The sequence below is a fragment of the Babylonia areolata genome, chromosome 1, assembly GCF_041734735.1.
Source record: "Babylonia areolata isolate BAREFJ2019XMU chromosome 1, ASM4173473v1, whole genome shotgun sequence".
In the NCBI taxonomy this organism is placed as follows: domain Eukaryota; kingdom Metazoa; phylum Mollusca; class Gastropoda; order Neogastropoda; family Buccinidae; genus Babylonia; species Babylonia areolata.
This window is the reverse complement of record NC_134876.1, coordinates 24871252-24888751: the sequence shown is the minus strand read 5'-3', so window position 1 is coordinate 24888751 and position 17500 is coordinate 24871252. Positions and strand designations below refer to the sequence as shown.

The following is a 17500-nucleotide window of genomic DNA, read 5'->3' as shown; positions in this document are numbered from 1 at the left end:
GGTGGAGATTTTTACGATCTCCCAGGTCAACATATGTGCAGACCTGCCAGTGCCTGAACCCCCTTCGTGTGTATACGCAAGCATAAGATCAAATACGCACGTTAAAGATCCTGTAATCCATGTCAGCGTTCGGTGTGTTATGGAAACAAGAACATACCCAGCATGCACACCCCCGAAAGCGGAGTATGGCTGCCTACATGGCGGGGTAAAAACGGTCATACACGTACAAAGCCCACTCGCGTATATACGAGTGAACGTGGGAGTTGAAGCCCACGAACGCAGAAGAAGAAGAAGAAGATGGCGGAGAGCAATGTGAAACTCTGAAACATCCTGCCCCACTGGCATCTTACACTTCCCTTCTCGATACACTGCCTCCTGAAACCTCTACCCTGCTACTTCACTGTCGATTCCCAGAACTGCTTTCTTCTATGTCTCAGGTATATTTGATTATCAATCATATGTGTGGTTCTTTATTTGCCTTTGGGCCGCGTTCTCATCTCTGGAATCACATAACGTCTTCATGGTTCGCGACTGATGGAAAATGGTGGATTTTAATTGTAATGTGTGCATCGTAGTCTATCATCTGATGTATGATGTGTTTCTGTTTTCTTCTTCTTCTTTTCTTCTTCTTCTTCATCTTCTTCTCAGCTCTGTGGTCAGCGGGGTGCCGCACAGAGGAACTGTTCACCACATTCCTCTAGGTCTGTTTGTCACAGGGCGGGTTTCTGCATGTTAACTCCCCTTTATCTTAATTTGTTGCTATATTGTATTATTATCATCATTATTATCATTCTTATTGTTAATATATTATCATTATCGTTTTGGTACTGATAAAAATCTGGATCTATATATATATATATATATATATATATATATATATTTTCTTTTCTTTTCTTTTTCTCCCCTTTTTTTCAGGAGCTTGTACTGTATCAAGTCTGTAGTGTTCTTTATTGGAAGCTGGGGGCGATATCGAACTTAGTATTGTTCTGTGGTTCTGAGAACAATGGGTTTTTTTGTTGTTGTTTTTTTCTAATATGTCGCCTTTTTATCAACGATCGTGTCGATATTTTCTCTTTTAGAAATCATAAAGTATTCTTGTTTCTCCAGTTATATCTGGAAAAAAAAGTTTGTTTTTTATGCTTATTTCTTTGTTTCCTCTAGTTACTTTCCGAGCAGTAGGGGACAGTACTTCATTTCGTTTTTCCTTGTTTGTTTTCTTTTCACACACACACACACACACCTCGCCCCCCATCCCAACCCCCCCCCCCCCCCACACACACACACACACACACACCCTTATCATTACGTGGCGCTCATTTGAAATATAAACATGAAATATAAACATATTTTTTTTCATTTTTAAAATAATCTGTTTATTCAATACTTTGTTCGCGAAAAGATTTCTCCGGTTGTTCTCCAATTGATGAGTGGTCGCCTGGTTATTTGTCTGACCCTATTCCATTCAGTGTGATATTATCACTATTATTCTTACTATTATTATTTATAGTAGTAACAGGATGGGTAGCAGTAAGAGTAAAAAGTTTATTTATATATTTATCACACCATATCCATGTTCATTTCCGTTCCAGCAGCAGCAGCACACACACACACACACACACACACACACACACAGATATATATATATATATATATATATATATATATATATATATTTATATATATATATACGTATATATATATATATATATATATATATATATATATATATATATATATATATATATATATATATAATCAAGATTTAAAGATTTAGATACGACAGCTATATTTCATTTTTGTCTTTAATTTCGAGTCTTTTGGAACACAAAAACATTTTCGATATTGCTGAAAAAATCTCCGCAAAAAAAAAAGAAAAAAAGGAAAAAAGAAAAAAAAAAAAACCTTTTAAAACCTGACAGATATTTTATAGCAATCTTGTACTCTTAGCAATCGGATGTAAAATGCTAGAAAACCGCCCTGCAATGAACGCTTACACTTTAACAAGATTGAAATGTTTGGGGGGAAAAGAAACACACACACTCACACACACAGCTAAAACAAACTCTCTCTCTCTCTCTCTCTCTCTCTCTCTCTCTCCATGCAGATCCGTTAACTCATTCGTAATGTGTTTTTGAAGGAAAACGAAATGAAGATGAGGAGTGTTCATCAGGTTTACTGGAAACAGTTTAAAATGTTTTCCTTTCCCACATGGCGACTCACACGTACAGCCTGGTGATCAAGGAAGGGTACACATCTTTTTTTTTCCCCCATATATATTTCACCTGTTTCTTAAAATGTTATGTTTTTCGTACTTGGATGTTTTCCTATTTGCATGATGACTGACACCTATAAGGTAAACAAGGATGGGTCTTTCTTTCTTTCTTTTTTTTATTTAATTTTTTTTTAAGGGCGAAGTCTTTGGTTGACGAAGATGTGAATTAAATCTAATTGTTTTATTCAATTGATGCCAACAATCAGATGTTTTTGAACTGAATTGTTTGCACGATGTGTGAAGCATACATCGTATCATCTTTATCAGCCGATTAAGTCTTCATTGACTGTGACTATGAACACTATGTGTCAAGCACACATCCGTATCATCTTTATCAGCCGATTAATTCTTCAATGACTGTGAATATGAACTAACTCATATAATCATCTAACCCGAAGAGTTGATGTGAACTCCAGTCAGGAAGCAGTGCTGGTGGTTTCTGTAGTGGACCTGGGGCCTGGACTGTGTTCCGTGGGACCCACAGAGATTGTCATGGCTGTATTGACAATCCCATGCTGGCACGGCATTCACTTTTGCAAACATTTCATCTGGAACTATGAATCTAATGTATAAAGAAACCACTATTTAATCCAATGCTTCCCCCAAGCCTACTATTTTGTCCGATAATAATAATAATAATAATAATGGTAATGATAATCACAATAGTAATCCTAATATCAACAACAGAAATACTTACTGCTAATTACGTCCTCTAACATACAACAACAACATTATCATCATTATCATTATTATTGTCATTATTATCATTATTGCAACAACAACAACATCCTTTTTCAACGGCAAATATAATTGTTCTCTGGAAGCAGGCAAAATCAGTTAAAAAAAAAAAAATCTGCAAACAAATAAAGAGTATTCAGTCTGGAATCGGCATTATTAGCATGGCTCCCTTCCTCTGCACCCTCACACCACCACCACCCCCTCTCCCCCCACACCCCCCTCTCCCCCCTTGAAGCAGACGTCACAAGTGGCGCAGTGTTATCAGGAGAGGGGGGGCGGGGAAGGTGAAGTGTTTACGAGGTCGGGGCCAGGGGAGATAAGCGGCCGGATCGTTTGTAGTTCTTATTAGCGCTTGTATCGCCTGTGTGTGCACTGGGTGAACTATGATGTGCTGTGCTGTGCTGTGCTGTGCGTTTAGTGGGGCTGCTCTCTCTCTCTCTCTCTCTCTCTGTCTCTCTCTGTCTTATTTATTTATTTTATTTTATTTTATTTATATATATTATTATTATCATTATTATTATCATTATTATTACTACTACCTTTTTCTATATCATAATTATTATTTTATTTATTTATGTAAGCTTATCTATTATTTATTCCCCCCTTTTTTTTTCTCTCAAGGCCTGACTAAGCGCGTTGGGTTACGCTGCTGGTCAGGCATCTGCTTGGCAGATGTGGTGTAGCGTATATGGTTTTGTCCGAACGCAGTGACGCCTCCTTGAGCTACTGAAACTGAAACTGAAACTGTCTCTCTCTATATATATGCCACACGGCTTGGCTTTTTGAGCCAAGGACAAGTACCAAAGTGTTGCTTATCCCTTTGTAGTAGTTTATTCTGCTTCAATTATGGTGGTTGTTTTTTTTTCCCCTTTCTGTTCCTTTTTTTTTTATCTGTTTTGCACCAGTTTTGTTCTGATTTGTACCTACTTCTGTGTCACTAGAGCTCCACAGATAATGACATTAAACATTTCAGTGTTCACTGAGTGTTCTCTCTGCGAATTAAACCGCAACATCATCATCAACAACAACAACAAAATTAATAATAATAATAACAACAACAACAACAACAACAACAATAAAACAACAATAATAATATAAAACACAACTGGCTATGAGTCTATCTTTAAAAAAACAAAATATATGATAATGGTAAAACGGCAATGAAAAAAAGATTAAACAATAACAAACAACAACAACGACAAGAAGAAGAAGAAGAAGAAGAAGAGGAAAACAAGGTGTTGAGAAGGAAAAGCGGGTAAACAGTTTAAACGCTACTTCACCCTTTCCCTCTCTCTCTCTCTCTCTCTCTCTCTCTCTGAGAGACCACCTAAAAAAATAAATATAAAAAAAGAAAGAAAAAAACTATGGAAACAAGTGTTCCCATGGAGGGACTGACAATGAGGACATCAGCGTGGAACGTCGGCAAACCGTTGACAACGTTGTGAAACAACTCGTGTACAGCGTCAACCCGCTTGACACGGCCACCACCATTCAATTCATCCCGCACCTCCCCCCCACACCCCCCACCTCCACCTCCATCACCCAGCCCCCACTCCAACCTCTACTTCCCCCCCCATCCCATCCCCCCCCCCACACCCACCCAGTCCCCCGAGTATTCTCTCCACCCTCGCTCTTTTCACTAAACCAGCCACCACCAAACTTTTTTTTTCGTTGAATAAATGAAAAAGGAACAAGTATTTAAACACGACAAATATTCAGCTCTCTCCCTCTCTCTCTCTCCCTCTCCCTCTCTCTCTCTTCATAATTCTGCTCCTTAAGTGGGCAGAACGCACAGTAATATAGAATTCATTCAGTCAAACGTACAATGAGACCGACATAAAAAGAGAATATTTTTTTTAATAGAAAAAGCAGACCAGACTGGCGTGGAAGTAGCAAATATGTATGGGCCCTAACCGTAGTTCAGAAGGTTGTGTGTGTGTGTGTGTGTGTGTGTGTGTGTGTGTGTGTGTGTGTGTGTGTACATATTACACGACATGAAAATGGCAGCAATAGCACTACCGCTACTACTGCTAAAAATTGCAACAACGACCATGATACATGAGGGAGGTTGATGATGATTATTATCATGTTATCAGTATTCGAAATAAAGTATGGACAGAATTTAGAATGGAAATCAATGCGAACCAATTAATCAATCATTAATAATAATACACGTTGCACATTCATTCCTATCACCACCCAACATCCATTAAAAAAAAAAACAAAAAAAAAAACAAAAAAACCACTTCGCCCACGACGGACTTGGAAACCACACGAAACATACATACATATTATATTCATACATGCATGCAGTTATGCATGGATACGTTACTGAAAACACACACACACACACACACACACACACCAAAAATACAATGGCACCGATACATCTCTTCCTTCTTCATCAAGATCCACCACTCTCCTCCCCCCCCCCCCCCCCCCCCCCCCCCCCCACGACCCCCACCCACCACCACCACCACCACCCCTTCAGTACTCTGTCCCTTGCCGTTTGCACTTCCCCTCCTCCTTCCTCCTTCTCTCCCACCTCCCTACCTCCCTCCCTCCCTCCCCTCCCCTCTTGTGTTCACCCACGTGTGACTAATCTGTCACGAAACTGACAGCCACGTGAAAAGCTGACGGACAACTTGCTGCCTCCACTGTACAGACCAGCGGCCCAGCAGTGCAGCAAAGAGGGAGACATAAGGGAAGATTTCCACTCCAACAGAAAAGCGAGTCAAACCCCTACTCTCCTCTTTTTCCTCCCCTCTCCAACCCATCGTACCCCCCCCCCCGCCCCCCGAGCCCCCCTCAACACAAAAATAGGCAAATAATTTGTGATAGAAAGCATGACTGCCTGACAAGTCTGTCAGATAGATAGGTCGGTAGGTAGGCACAGAGAGAGAGAGAGAGAGAGAGAGGGGGGGGGGGTAAGGGGGTGGGGGGTGGGGGTGGAGAGAGATTCAAATGAAAACATACTTTCTACGGAAATATTTGCGAAAGAAATTGCAAAGGGGATGAGACTATAGAACAAATTCATAACATAACATAAACATAAAACATACAATGAGAGAGAGAGGAGAGAGAGAGAGAGAGAGAGGGGGGGGGGGACTCTCAGAGAGACGAGGGTGAGGGACAAAGAGAGATGGACCGACAACACAGAAACTGATAAAACACCTGGGAGTAAGAGAAACACACACACACACACACACACACACACACACACACACACACACGTATACACACAAGATAAGTGGATCCCGTAACGCCAAAGGTCAGGAGAGTACAATTATCTTTAATTAAGCAGGTCCGGAATCCCAGTGACACTTATCGCCCGGGGACTGTTGCTCATCATGTCTTCAGAATTGATTCAGAGAAAACGGTGATGAACATATTGCGTGCTCACCACGACACTTCTCATCGGATCGCTGACCCAAACCATCAATGATTTACACTTGTTCTCAGTGCAGTCAAAGACAGACAGACATAAAAGGGAGATAGATAGAAGGGAAAGAAATTAAACCTAAGTAATTCAGAGATGAAGTTGAAAGTGCAGAAATGTGCGTTCGTGTGTGTGTGTGTGTGTGTGTGTGTTTGCGCGCGCGCGAGTGTACATGATTATATACACGGAAATAAACATATGTCAGTGTCAAAGAGTGCAACAAATATATATATATATGGACCAATGACAATAACGATATGAATTATACATATTATACAAAAATCATAAACCATTAAACTGACACACTCGATTATTACACATACCTATCATACTTTTTTTTTTCACAGCAGCAGCAGAAAGTGCTTCATAACAATCTGTATGTCACTTTGACAACGTGACAAAACATTGTAATATATCCTGCCGTTTCTACTATTAGTCATTTATCCTCAGACAACACAGTTTCAGTTTCAGTTTCACTTTCTCAAGGAGGCGTCACTGCGTTCGGACAAATCCATACACGCTACACCACATCTGTTGAGCAGATGCCTGACCAGCAGCATAACCCAACGCGCTTAGTCAGGCCTTGAGTGCATGCTTACATATTTGTGTACCTATGAAAGTGGATTTCATTTTACGTAATTTCGCCAGAGGACAACACTCTCGTTGCCATGGGTTCTTTTTCAGTGCGCCAAGTGCGTGCTGCACACGGGACCTCGGTTTATCGTCTCATCCGAAAGACCAGACGCTCAGTTTGATTTTCCAGTCAAACTTAGGAGAAAGGGCGAGAGCGGGATTCGAACCCACACCCTCACGAACTCTGTATTGGCAGCTGAGCGTCTTAACCATTCTGCCACCTTCCTCCTACCTCAGACAACACAACCTCTGCCGACATGACAACACACCATGTTAAGTTCGGATTGGTACGGACAGATCACACATATCGCAAAACAGATAATTGATATATACATATGATAATATATACAACATTCTATAAACGAGTCAGTTTTCCAACAACAAAAAACAACAACAACATCCACAAAAAAAAAAAAAGGAGTATATTACTTTCCCGTCATAATCCAATTTTGCATTGATTACGTTATGAAAAAATAAAAATGCAAACACAACAAGAACAAATAATACAACACCTGCCGCAATATTTGAGACAAACTGTTAATCTTGTTACAACTTATATTTGCCAGAGACTGTGAGCTACACGTGAAATAAATATGTAGACAAAAATAAGTGAAATAAACAAATGGACAAAAACAAATATATGACACAACACTTTATTGCTACACATTATTTTACATCTACATATACGCATAATCGTTCTCATCCCTGATAATTTGATTCGTCAACTTGAAAAAATTCACACCTTACTTTTCGCATGTTAGTTCGATCGTATGTCATAATTCTCTCTCTCTCTCTCTCTCTCTCTCTCTCTCTCTCTCTCTCTAAGAAAAAAAAGAAAAGAAAAACTACAACAAAAACCAAAAAACAAACAAACAAAAACAACAACACTTGCTTCAAAGCAAACATAAAATCGTGATAAAATTGATACAATCGCATTCGTCAGTTTCACCCAAGGTGCCTATAGGTTAGAAACGAACGATCCGTGTCCAAATGTTACACACGGCATTACAATAAATGTTTGATTTATCATAATATAGCAAGCACGGGGCAAGCAGGAAACACCGATAAAATCGAAACAGAAATTTCCCGTGTCTCCCATCATTACATGCATGATGGATTCTCATGAGAAAAAAACAAAAACAAAAAACAAACAAAAAAAAACCATTCAATTAACTCTTTCCATACGAACGGCGAAAGAGACGACGTTAACAGCGTTTCACCCCAATTACCATCATCAAAATATTGCAAGCGGAAGGCTCTTATACTGAAGAGGTGAATGTTGACCAAAAATACCACAATTTGGACGACGGAAGCTAAAGGTTGGGTCATTCAGACACCCACTGGACATCCGAGGGGTCTGTGTAGAGGAGAAGAGAGGACTGGCCGTACTGAGTGAGTTAAAGTAGCACAAAATAGCATGGGTATATTGTCAAGGAAAGAGTGAATCGATTATTTGGTTGTTGTTTTTTTTATCACCACATATATATCGGGGAAAAATAATTAAGCCCAAAGAGAAACAAAAATTATTAAAAACAAACAAAAAAACAAACAAACTCGGACCAAGTTAAAACATGTAAACAACCGTGCTTGAAATAATGTGTACCAACATAATCATAATCATAACTGTCGGCCCAGATGACTGGTCTCCATCGTGCCTTGCTGTATTTGTTTTAGATTGTAGTTGTATTTCTTTTTATCACAACAGATTTCTCTGTGTGAAATTCGGGCTGATCTCTCCAGGGCGAGCGCGTCGCTACACTACAGCGCCACCCATTTTTGACTCACTTGTGTAAACAAAGTGAGTCTATGTTTTAACCCGGTGTTCGGTTGTCTGTGTGTGTGTGTGTGTATGTGTGTGTGTCTGTGTCTGTGTGTGTCCGTGGTAAATTTTAACACTGACATTTTCTCTGCAAATACTTTGTCAGTTGACACCAAATTAGGCATAAAAATAGGAAAAATTCAGTTCTTTCCAGTCATCTTGTTTAAAACAATATTGCACCTCTGGGATGGGCACAAAAAAAATAAAAAATGAAGCCTTATTATATGCAAACTGCATTTACTGTTATATCTATATTTTTTGTATTCTCTAAACTTGGCACTTTGATCTGATATTCAGACACAACAACAAGAGCAGTCATTATTATCATTTTTTGTTCAAACAGGAACTTCTTTTGCTAAGCATGGAAGTTTTATTTATTTTGCAAACGTTTTGGTGCAAATAGTAAAAAAGGGAAATTACTCTGTAATTAATGCTAGGGGACTTAATTTGCTTTAAACTGATCTTTCTCATCTTAAACATTACATTTTTTTTCTTTTCTTTTCTTTTTTCTTCTCCCAAGCTTATCCATCATATTCAATACAGAGCACTTTTCAACCATTTTTAAAATCTCTTTTTTTTTCTTCCTAATGATTCCTTTACAGGATAAAGCGTGAAGCACAAGTGAGTCTTGAAGGCTTTGCCTCTAGTTTTTGTATTTTTTCCTGCGTGCAGTTTGATTTGTTTTTCCTATCGATTCACGAAGATATTTCTGCAGTCTTCTGGCGCCAGTGTCCGAGTGTAGACGTTCATTTTTTTAGAAAAAGAACCTCTTTCCACGAGGAGTGTTTACATGCCTTTCAATTCCATTGCTTTGTTTCGTTTTCATTTTTACAGTTTCTGAGACCATCCTAACGGATCAGCATACTGCAGAACACAAAATTAATACTGATCTTTCTGTGTTTGCATTTTGTGTCCGGTCTGTACGAGTGCTCGAATGTGTGCAAAGTTTACAGTATGACTATTTTAGAATAAAACTATTCTTAACAAAACAAATGCATGAATGTATGAATATGGAAATAAAACAGGACACACTATGTTGGAAAGTGAGAAAATAGGTCTGTGTTTTGTTGTTGTTGTTGTTGTTGCTGTTTTTCTGTATTCGATAAACTATGCTTTTCATGCCATTATTACTATTGAGTTATCGAGAGAGAGAAAGAGAGAGAGAGAGGAGGGGAGAGAAAGAGAGAGAGAGAGACTTTACCTGAATTTTTTTCTCTTTTTCTTTTTTTTTTTTTAAAGTTATTTTTTATGCACAGAGCTTGTTTACCAACTCCCAGTAATAACAATGATTATAATAAGCTGTCTCAACACAGTGCCGCTTGTGTGAATAAAATGATGTGCGGAAACAATCCAGTCTCACGATCGTTCCACTTGACGGTAGTCGTATTTGCAGAAAATTGTTATCTCAAGTTATGGATGGAGACGGGAAAAGGCACATCCGCCAAAGCCGTATCATTCATATCTTTACGTCAGCACCATAAAATTACTTCTTCAATCAGCGCAAGTTTATTAGTTGTAGCTTTTTTTTTTCTTTCAATTCTAAGGAAAGGAATCTAGTTCTTGCTTCCCACCATTTTATTGTTTTGTTTTTTTTCTTCCCGAAAGATATCATCTTAGTTGTGATATAGCCCGATATTTTGGTTATACGCAACAGAAGAAAAAAAGATTCGCCCTCACGCACGTCTCTTTCAGTTCAGTTTCGAAGAGGTGATAAAGAGTGCGGACTGATCCATAAATGCTACACCATGTCTGCAAGAAAGTGAACACATGAAGGGAAGACAGCTGATGCCTCACCTTCGGATACAAACAACGCGCTGTTCTCTCTCTCTTTCTCTCTGTATATAAATATATATATATATATATATATATATATATATATATGTATGTATGTATGTGTGTGTGTGTGTGTGTGTGTGTGTGTATACACACATATACATATATATATATATATATATATATATATATAAGCGCACTGTGTGTGTGTGTGTGTGTGTGTGTGTGTGTGTGTGTGTGTGTGTGTGTGTGTGCAGTCTCGAAGAAAGGAAAATGATTCAAAATGAAAAAGGACTGTCCTGTTCCATAACTATATTCTATCAAATTTTAATATCAGTGTGAACGACTGTCGAAGAAGTTCAGAGTGTAGATAATTCTTTCATTATTTTCTCGGAATGTAAATTTCAAGTTCACAGGAATAATTTCTTTTAAATGTTGAACTTACCAGTTTGTCCCCCACCCCCTCCCCGACAAAATAAGTATGTTGTTGCTGATGTGCAGCTCAAAGTGATAGTGCCTGACTATCCATTCTCTGCATAACGATTTTGTACGCAGCGAAATATTGTGTCAGTGACAAACAGTTACTGCCAACTTAGCTAGCTCATGCATTGAATTGTTTCGTGTTGCTAATTATTTTCTCAGCGGCGACAGTTACTCTCAAAGTCGTTCATAGGTAGATACAAACTATCTTATTATTTCCTTACCAAAGCCCAGTTTCCTCAGGAACACATGTCTTCTTGTGTTACGTAGGCCAGGTGCTATGCTGCACACCCGACCTCCCTTTATCACCCCGTCCGAAAGACTAGTACCCTGGCAACGATCCACGTCTGGTGGAAACAAGAGTAACAAACCCGCAGTGAATCGAACCCTGAGTGCAGCATGGCGCTCTGCCCATTGGGCCACCCTTCATCAGCTTCTCGTATATGTTATGGAGGTGGGGTGAGTTAAAAAAAAAAAAAAAAAAAAGAGAGAGAGAGAGAGAGAGAGAGAGAAACACTGATTAAAAAAAAAAAAGGTACTCTCTAATCGTCACCATAGATATCTGCCTTGAACACTAAGATGTAGAGAGAAGTGCAAATCCAGTCTGTGTGAGGTGGACTGATTCCTTGGTGAGGCATGTCTTTTACGAACACGGGCATATTGAATGACTAATTCTCGTGCATTAAAAAAAAGTTATTTCTCTTACTGGAGATCATATGGAATTGTTCTGTTTAGTCTCACTCTCCCCCCTCTCTCTCTTTCTGTACACACACACACACACACACACACACACACACATATATATATATATATATATATATATATATATATATATATCTGGTGACTACTATACGGTCGTCAAAACCGCATAGGTTTCATTTTACCAGTTTGGCAAGCAGACTGGATAATCATTCCACTCAGATCATTTTTAATACTTGAACTTTGATAAATCAACTCTGTTTTTGACTGGCAAGACTTATTTTGCTCTCTGTCTCTGTCTCTTCTTTGATGCAGTCTTGCCGCCTCTCTCTCTCTCTCTCTCTCTCTCTCTCACACACACACACACACACACACACGCACGCACGCACACACACACACACACGCACGCACACACACCGTGCGTTTGTTTAAAAAAAAAGAAAAAAAGAAGAAAAAAAAAAGAAAAAGACGACGACTTACGATTAACGACTTATAGGCTGTTAAGCTTTATATTGCCAATAGGCGATTACGATACATCTGTATGTATCACAGACTTAACCACATGTAATTTCTCTTACTGATTCTGATTCTGATCTTCAGACAACCGCACGAGGAGTAAGTATACTGGCTGTTTTTATAGTTTCTCTTCCTGTCAGAAAACACCGAACCACTCATACCATGCAAAGGTACGAAGGAAGTGGAAGAGGAAAAGGCGAAATCGTTGTGTCTTTTTGTTTGAAAATCATTCATTCACTGCACATACAGGACTTGTATGAGCTAAATCTATAAAGTCTACCTTAAATGCAGTTTATTTATATAGAAGCCTGGTGATTTCTGATTTAATTGTTTTGCCCGTACATTTGGTATTCGTTTATAGTTGTTTTTTTGAAAGTGGTTTACTTACAATGGTCTCTTGTATCAGTTTAAATCATTGGTCAATAGTTGTTTACGCACGGTACAGCGGTACAAATCGTCTCGTAATGACAGACGACCAACTCTCACCTATACGAGCCACACACACACACACACACACACACACACACACACACACACACACACACACACACACACTGACACACACACACACACACACACACACACACACACACACACACACACACACGCCAACCTGCAACTCACGTGGTAGGCCTACCTAGCTGCAACAATTTCAAAGAGTTTAATTAAAACTGCTGCTGAACAATTCCAGCCGATAAAGAAACAGGAGCTGGGGCGTGTCATCAAAGTACCCGGACAATCTCCATGCTGTCACTTCAACAGAGCACTGAGTACAATGACATCCCCTTCACGGAAACTGACGACAACACGCAAAGAAATGAACAACAAGCAAACTGACCACACAAAAAAAAAAAAAAAAATCGACAAAAACTGACCATCCAACGTGCACTCTGTTCAAACACACAGGACAGACAAGACAAGACCAGAGAGACAGGACAGGACAGGACAGGACAGGACGGGACGGGACAGTGCCACAGCCGGCGGAGAGTTCTCAGAGACAAAACCTGGACGGACTTACCCCCAGTAACGTTGTCGCCATGTTCCAGAGCCCAGACCAGCACGTATCAGCTGGCCAAAGCAAGTGTACCCAGTCTGCCACTAGCTGACACTGCCACTGTTAATCAGTTTCCTTCACTCAACGTCACAAAGTTGGAAGAAAAAGGAAAAGAAAGAAAAGAAAAAAAAAAGAAAAAAATAACAGCCGACGATCGTTGCAAGGTAAGAAGTCAGTCAGTAACAAAAACAACAACACAAAACCAGATCGGGCAGCGAACTTTGGACACTCGAGTCAGAATGTCTCCCCTCCCAGCTACCGTGTGTCTGTCTGTCGGTCCGTCCCTCCCCAAAACAGCAGACAAGCCCTTGTCGTCTGCATGTAACTGAATCAACTGACTCGCGGCACCTGCACGCTTCAACTGCTTCCTGATGAGGCGGCTACGCCCCCCGGGCCACGCCCCCTCGTCGCCCGACCAGCGCTCGGACCAATCAAACGCACGCTCGCGCCATGATTGATGGGAGCGGCGGACGGCCCAACCCTGCAATCAGGGGCGTTGGAGTTGTTGTTGGGAGGAGAAGGGGAGGGGAGGAAGGGAAGTTGTCGCGAGGGGAGGGGAGGGAGGGGGAGGGATGTTGGGGAGAGGGGGGGGGGGGGGGAGGGGCGGCGTGGTGACAATTGGGGGAGCCGAGTGGAGGCGTCATGGCTTTGTTTTCTGGAATTAGCGGGCCTGAAAGCGGCGCTGCCCTGGGGGTGTCAGTGGTCTCCCTTCACCCTGTGTGTCTGTCATCCCTCTTCACCCGACCTGATGGGGGAACAGCTAGCACCCTGCCTGTCTCTCCACGGCTAGACCCTGCCTGTCTCTCTACAGCTAGCACCCTGCCTGTCTCTCCACGGCTAGACCCTGCCTGTCTCTCCACACTGTCATGGGGGAACAGCTAGCACCCTTCCAGTCTCTCCACATTGTCATGGGGAACAGCTAGCACCCTGCCTGTCTCTCCACAGCCAGCACCCTGCCTGTCTCTCCACGGCTAGACCCTGCCTGTCTCTCCACATTGTCATGGGGGAACAGCAAGCACCCTGCCTGTCTCTCCACACTGTCATGGGGGAACAGCCAGCACCCTGCCTGTATCTCCACGTTGTCATGGGGAACAGCAAGCACCCTGCCTGTCTCTCCACATTGTCATGGGGGAACAGCAAGCACCCTGCCTGTATCTCCACAATGTCATGGGGAACAGCCAGCACCCTGCCTGTATCTCCACAATGTCATGGGGGAACAGCAAGCATCCTGCCTGTCTCTCCACGTTGTCATGGGGAACAGCAAGCATCCTGCCTGTCTCTCCACGTTGTCATGGGGGAACAGCCAGCACCCTGCCTGTCTCTCCACACTGTCATGGGGAACAGCTAGCACCCTGCCTGTCTCTCCACACTGTCATGGGGAACAGCAAGCACCCTGCCTGTCTCTCCACACTGTCATGGGGAACAGCAAGCACCCTGCCTGTCTCTCCACACTGTCATGGGGGAACAGCCAGCACCCTGCCTGTCTCTCCACACTGTCATGGGGAACAGCAAGCACCCTGCCTGTCTCTCCACACTGTCATGGGGAACAGCAAGCACCCTGCCTGTCTCTCCACACTGTCATGGGGGAACAGCCAGCACCCTGTCAGTCTCTCCACACTGTCATGGGGAACAGCCAGCACCCTGCCTGTCTCTCCACAATGTCATGGGGAACAGCTAGCACCCTGCCTGTCTCTCCACAGCCAGTACCCTGCCTGTCTCTCCACAGCTAGCACCCTGCCTGTCTCTCCGCAGCTAGACCCTGCCTGTCTCTCCACATTGTCATGGGGGAACAGCAAGCACCCTGCCTGTCTCTCCACACTGTCATGGGGGAACAGCCAGCACCCTGCCTGTATCTCCACAATGTCATGGGGAACAGCCAGCAACCTGCCTGTCTCTCCACGTTGTCATGGGGAACAGCTAGCACCCTGCCTGTCTCTCCACAATGTCATGGGGGAACAGCTAGCACCCTTCCAGTCTCTCCACAGTGTCATGGGGAACAGCTAGCATCCTGCCTGTCTCTCCACAATGTCATGGGGGAACAGCCAGCACCCTGCCTGTCTCTCCACAGTGTCATGGGGAACAGCTAGCAACCTGCCTGTCTCTCCACGTTGTCACGTCTACCACACAGATAGATATTTGATGGATGGAGAGATAGATGGACAAATATGATAAACAGATAAAATCAATTAATTTCTCTTATATGTTCAAAAAGTATTCTGTATATAAATAGATATAATTATAGATAGATAGATAGATAGATAGAGAGAGAGAGAGAGAGAGAGAGAGAGAGAGAGAGAGAGAGATTCGTACGCCATAATAGTAGAGGAGGACAAGAGGAGGACAACCATTCCGTTAATTCAAATTAACTTAGCAAATCAGTATTGAAAAAGAAAAGAAAACAAAGAAAGAGACAAAGAAATAAAGGAAGAAAGGATAGATAGACAGATAGATAGATAGATAGATAGATAGATAGATGGCAGACAGATAGATATATAAACAGGCAGGTAACCCAACAGATAGGTAGATAGACAAACAGACAGACAGATGGATAAGTAAATACATGTATAGTTAGACAGACAGACAGATAGATAGATAGATATTTAAACAACATAATAGCAGAGGAAGAAAACAAGTGCACCCACCCACCCACACCCACACACACACACACACACACAGAGACTGACAGATAACAGAGAGAGAGAGAGAGGTGGGGGGGACGAAACTATTTTGTTTCACGAGGAAATAAACTAAACAACCTTTCCACTATTCCAAATAACATTGCAAAGATGAAAAAAGAGAGAAAGACAGAGAAAAAAATAACAATGAGAAAAAGAGAATGAAAGTTGGACGACGAGGGAACCCTTCACACACACACACACACACACACACACACACACACACACACACACACACACACACACACACACACACAACTCAGAACTCAGAACTCAAAACGTTTTTTTTTATTCAAGGACTGATATTTTTAAGCATGGCCCTTTATTCCAATCTGTCTTTTCTTATCTTCATCAGTTACAATAGCACACACATATTAATGGAAACAGGAGAAAGAAAGAGAGAGAGAAAAAAAAAGTCCTGCAAAAAGAATATGATAAACAACACACACCCACACCCACCCACCCACACCCACACCCACACACACACACACACACACACACACACACAGAGACTGACAGATAACAGAGAGAGAGAGAGGTGGGGGGGGACGAAACTATTTTGTTTCACGAGGAAATAAGCATGACTGCTCTTCTTCTTCTTCTTCTTTATTTTTGTTGTTTGTTTTTACATTCAGCCTTCGAAGTTCTTATTTTTCTTTTACCTAAAAAATGAGTAAATAAATGAAACGAATAAAGGAAGGAAAGCACTCACACACTCACACATATGAATGAAAGGTATATATGAAATCATGCACATAACCTATCCATGTACACAGAGAGAGAGAGATGCTGAACGTCGCATTGTATCGTAAGTTTCTGGTGTTTAGGTCTGTTTTGTCTCTTGCGTGGAATTAAAGAGGATTCTTTGTTTGAAAAGAAAGAAAAATGGAATAGATGGAATAGTTTGTATCAGGTAATTTTGGACAGATTGTTTAACTCTTTGACTGCAAAAAAAAACAAAAAACAGTAGAAAATGGTGGTGTTTCAAGTCACAAATCAATATCCAGAACAATCAGCTAAAAAGTGAGAAAAGGCTCCGGAGATAAACTAATCTAGATCAAAATTAATGTGTGATTTTTCAAGCCTTCCAGTTATTTTTCCTTTCTTTTTGATGTCATCAGTTACGTTACTATGACCCAGAATTCAACGGGCCTGGCAGTGAAGGGGTTAAAGAGTTGTTTCTGTATCTGTTTGTTTGATATAGCCACACACACACACACACACACACATGCACGCGCACGCATACATACATACACATGCGAGCGACTCATCAGCCACAATCATTCCCCTCTCACCCCCGCGCCCCCCCCCCCACACACACACACACAAACTCACACACAACTACACACACACACATACACACACGCGCGCGCACGCGCGCACACACACACACACACACACA

At 41.5% G+C, this 17500-nt stretch overlaps 1 protein-coding gene across 1 annotated transcript in view; it reads right to left on the bottom strand.

Moving 5' to 3' along the window:
* The window catches only part of LOC143291639 (transcription factor Sp9-like), a 62842-nt gene extending 49107 nt beyond the window's left edge, over positions 1 to 13735 (bottom strand). The window contains exon 1 of the mRNA XM_076601615.1: positions 13388 to 13735. Coding sequence (XP_076457730.1) covers positions 13388 to 13408 — 21 coding nt within the window. The 5' untranslated portion in view covers positions 13409 to 13735. The remainder of the gene's footprint in view (positions 1 to 13387) is intronic.
* Positions 13736 to 17500: the final 3765 nt, after the last annotated feature.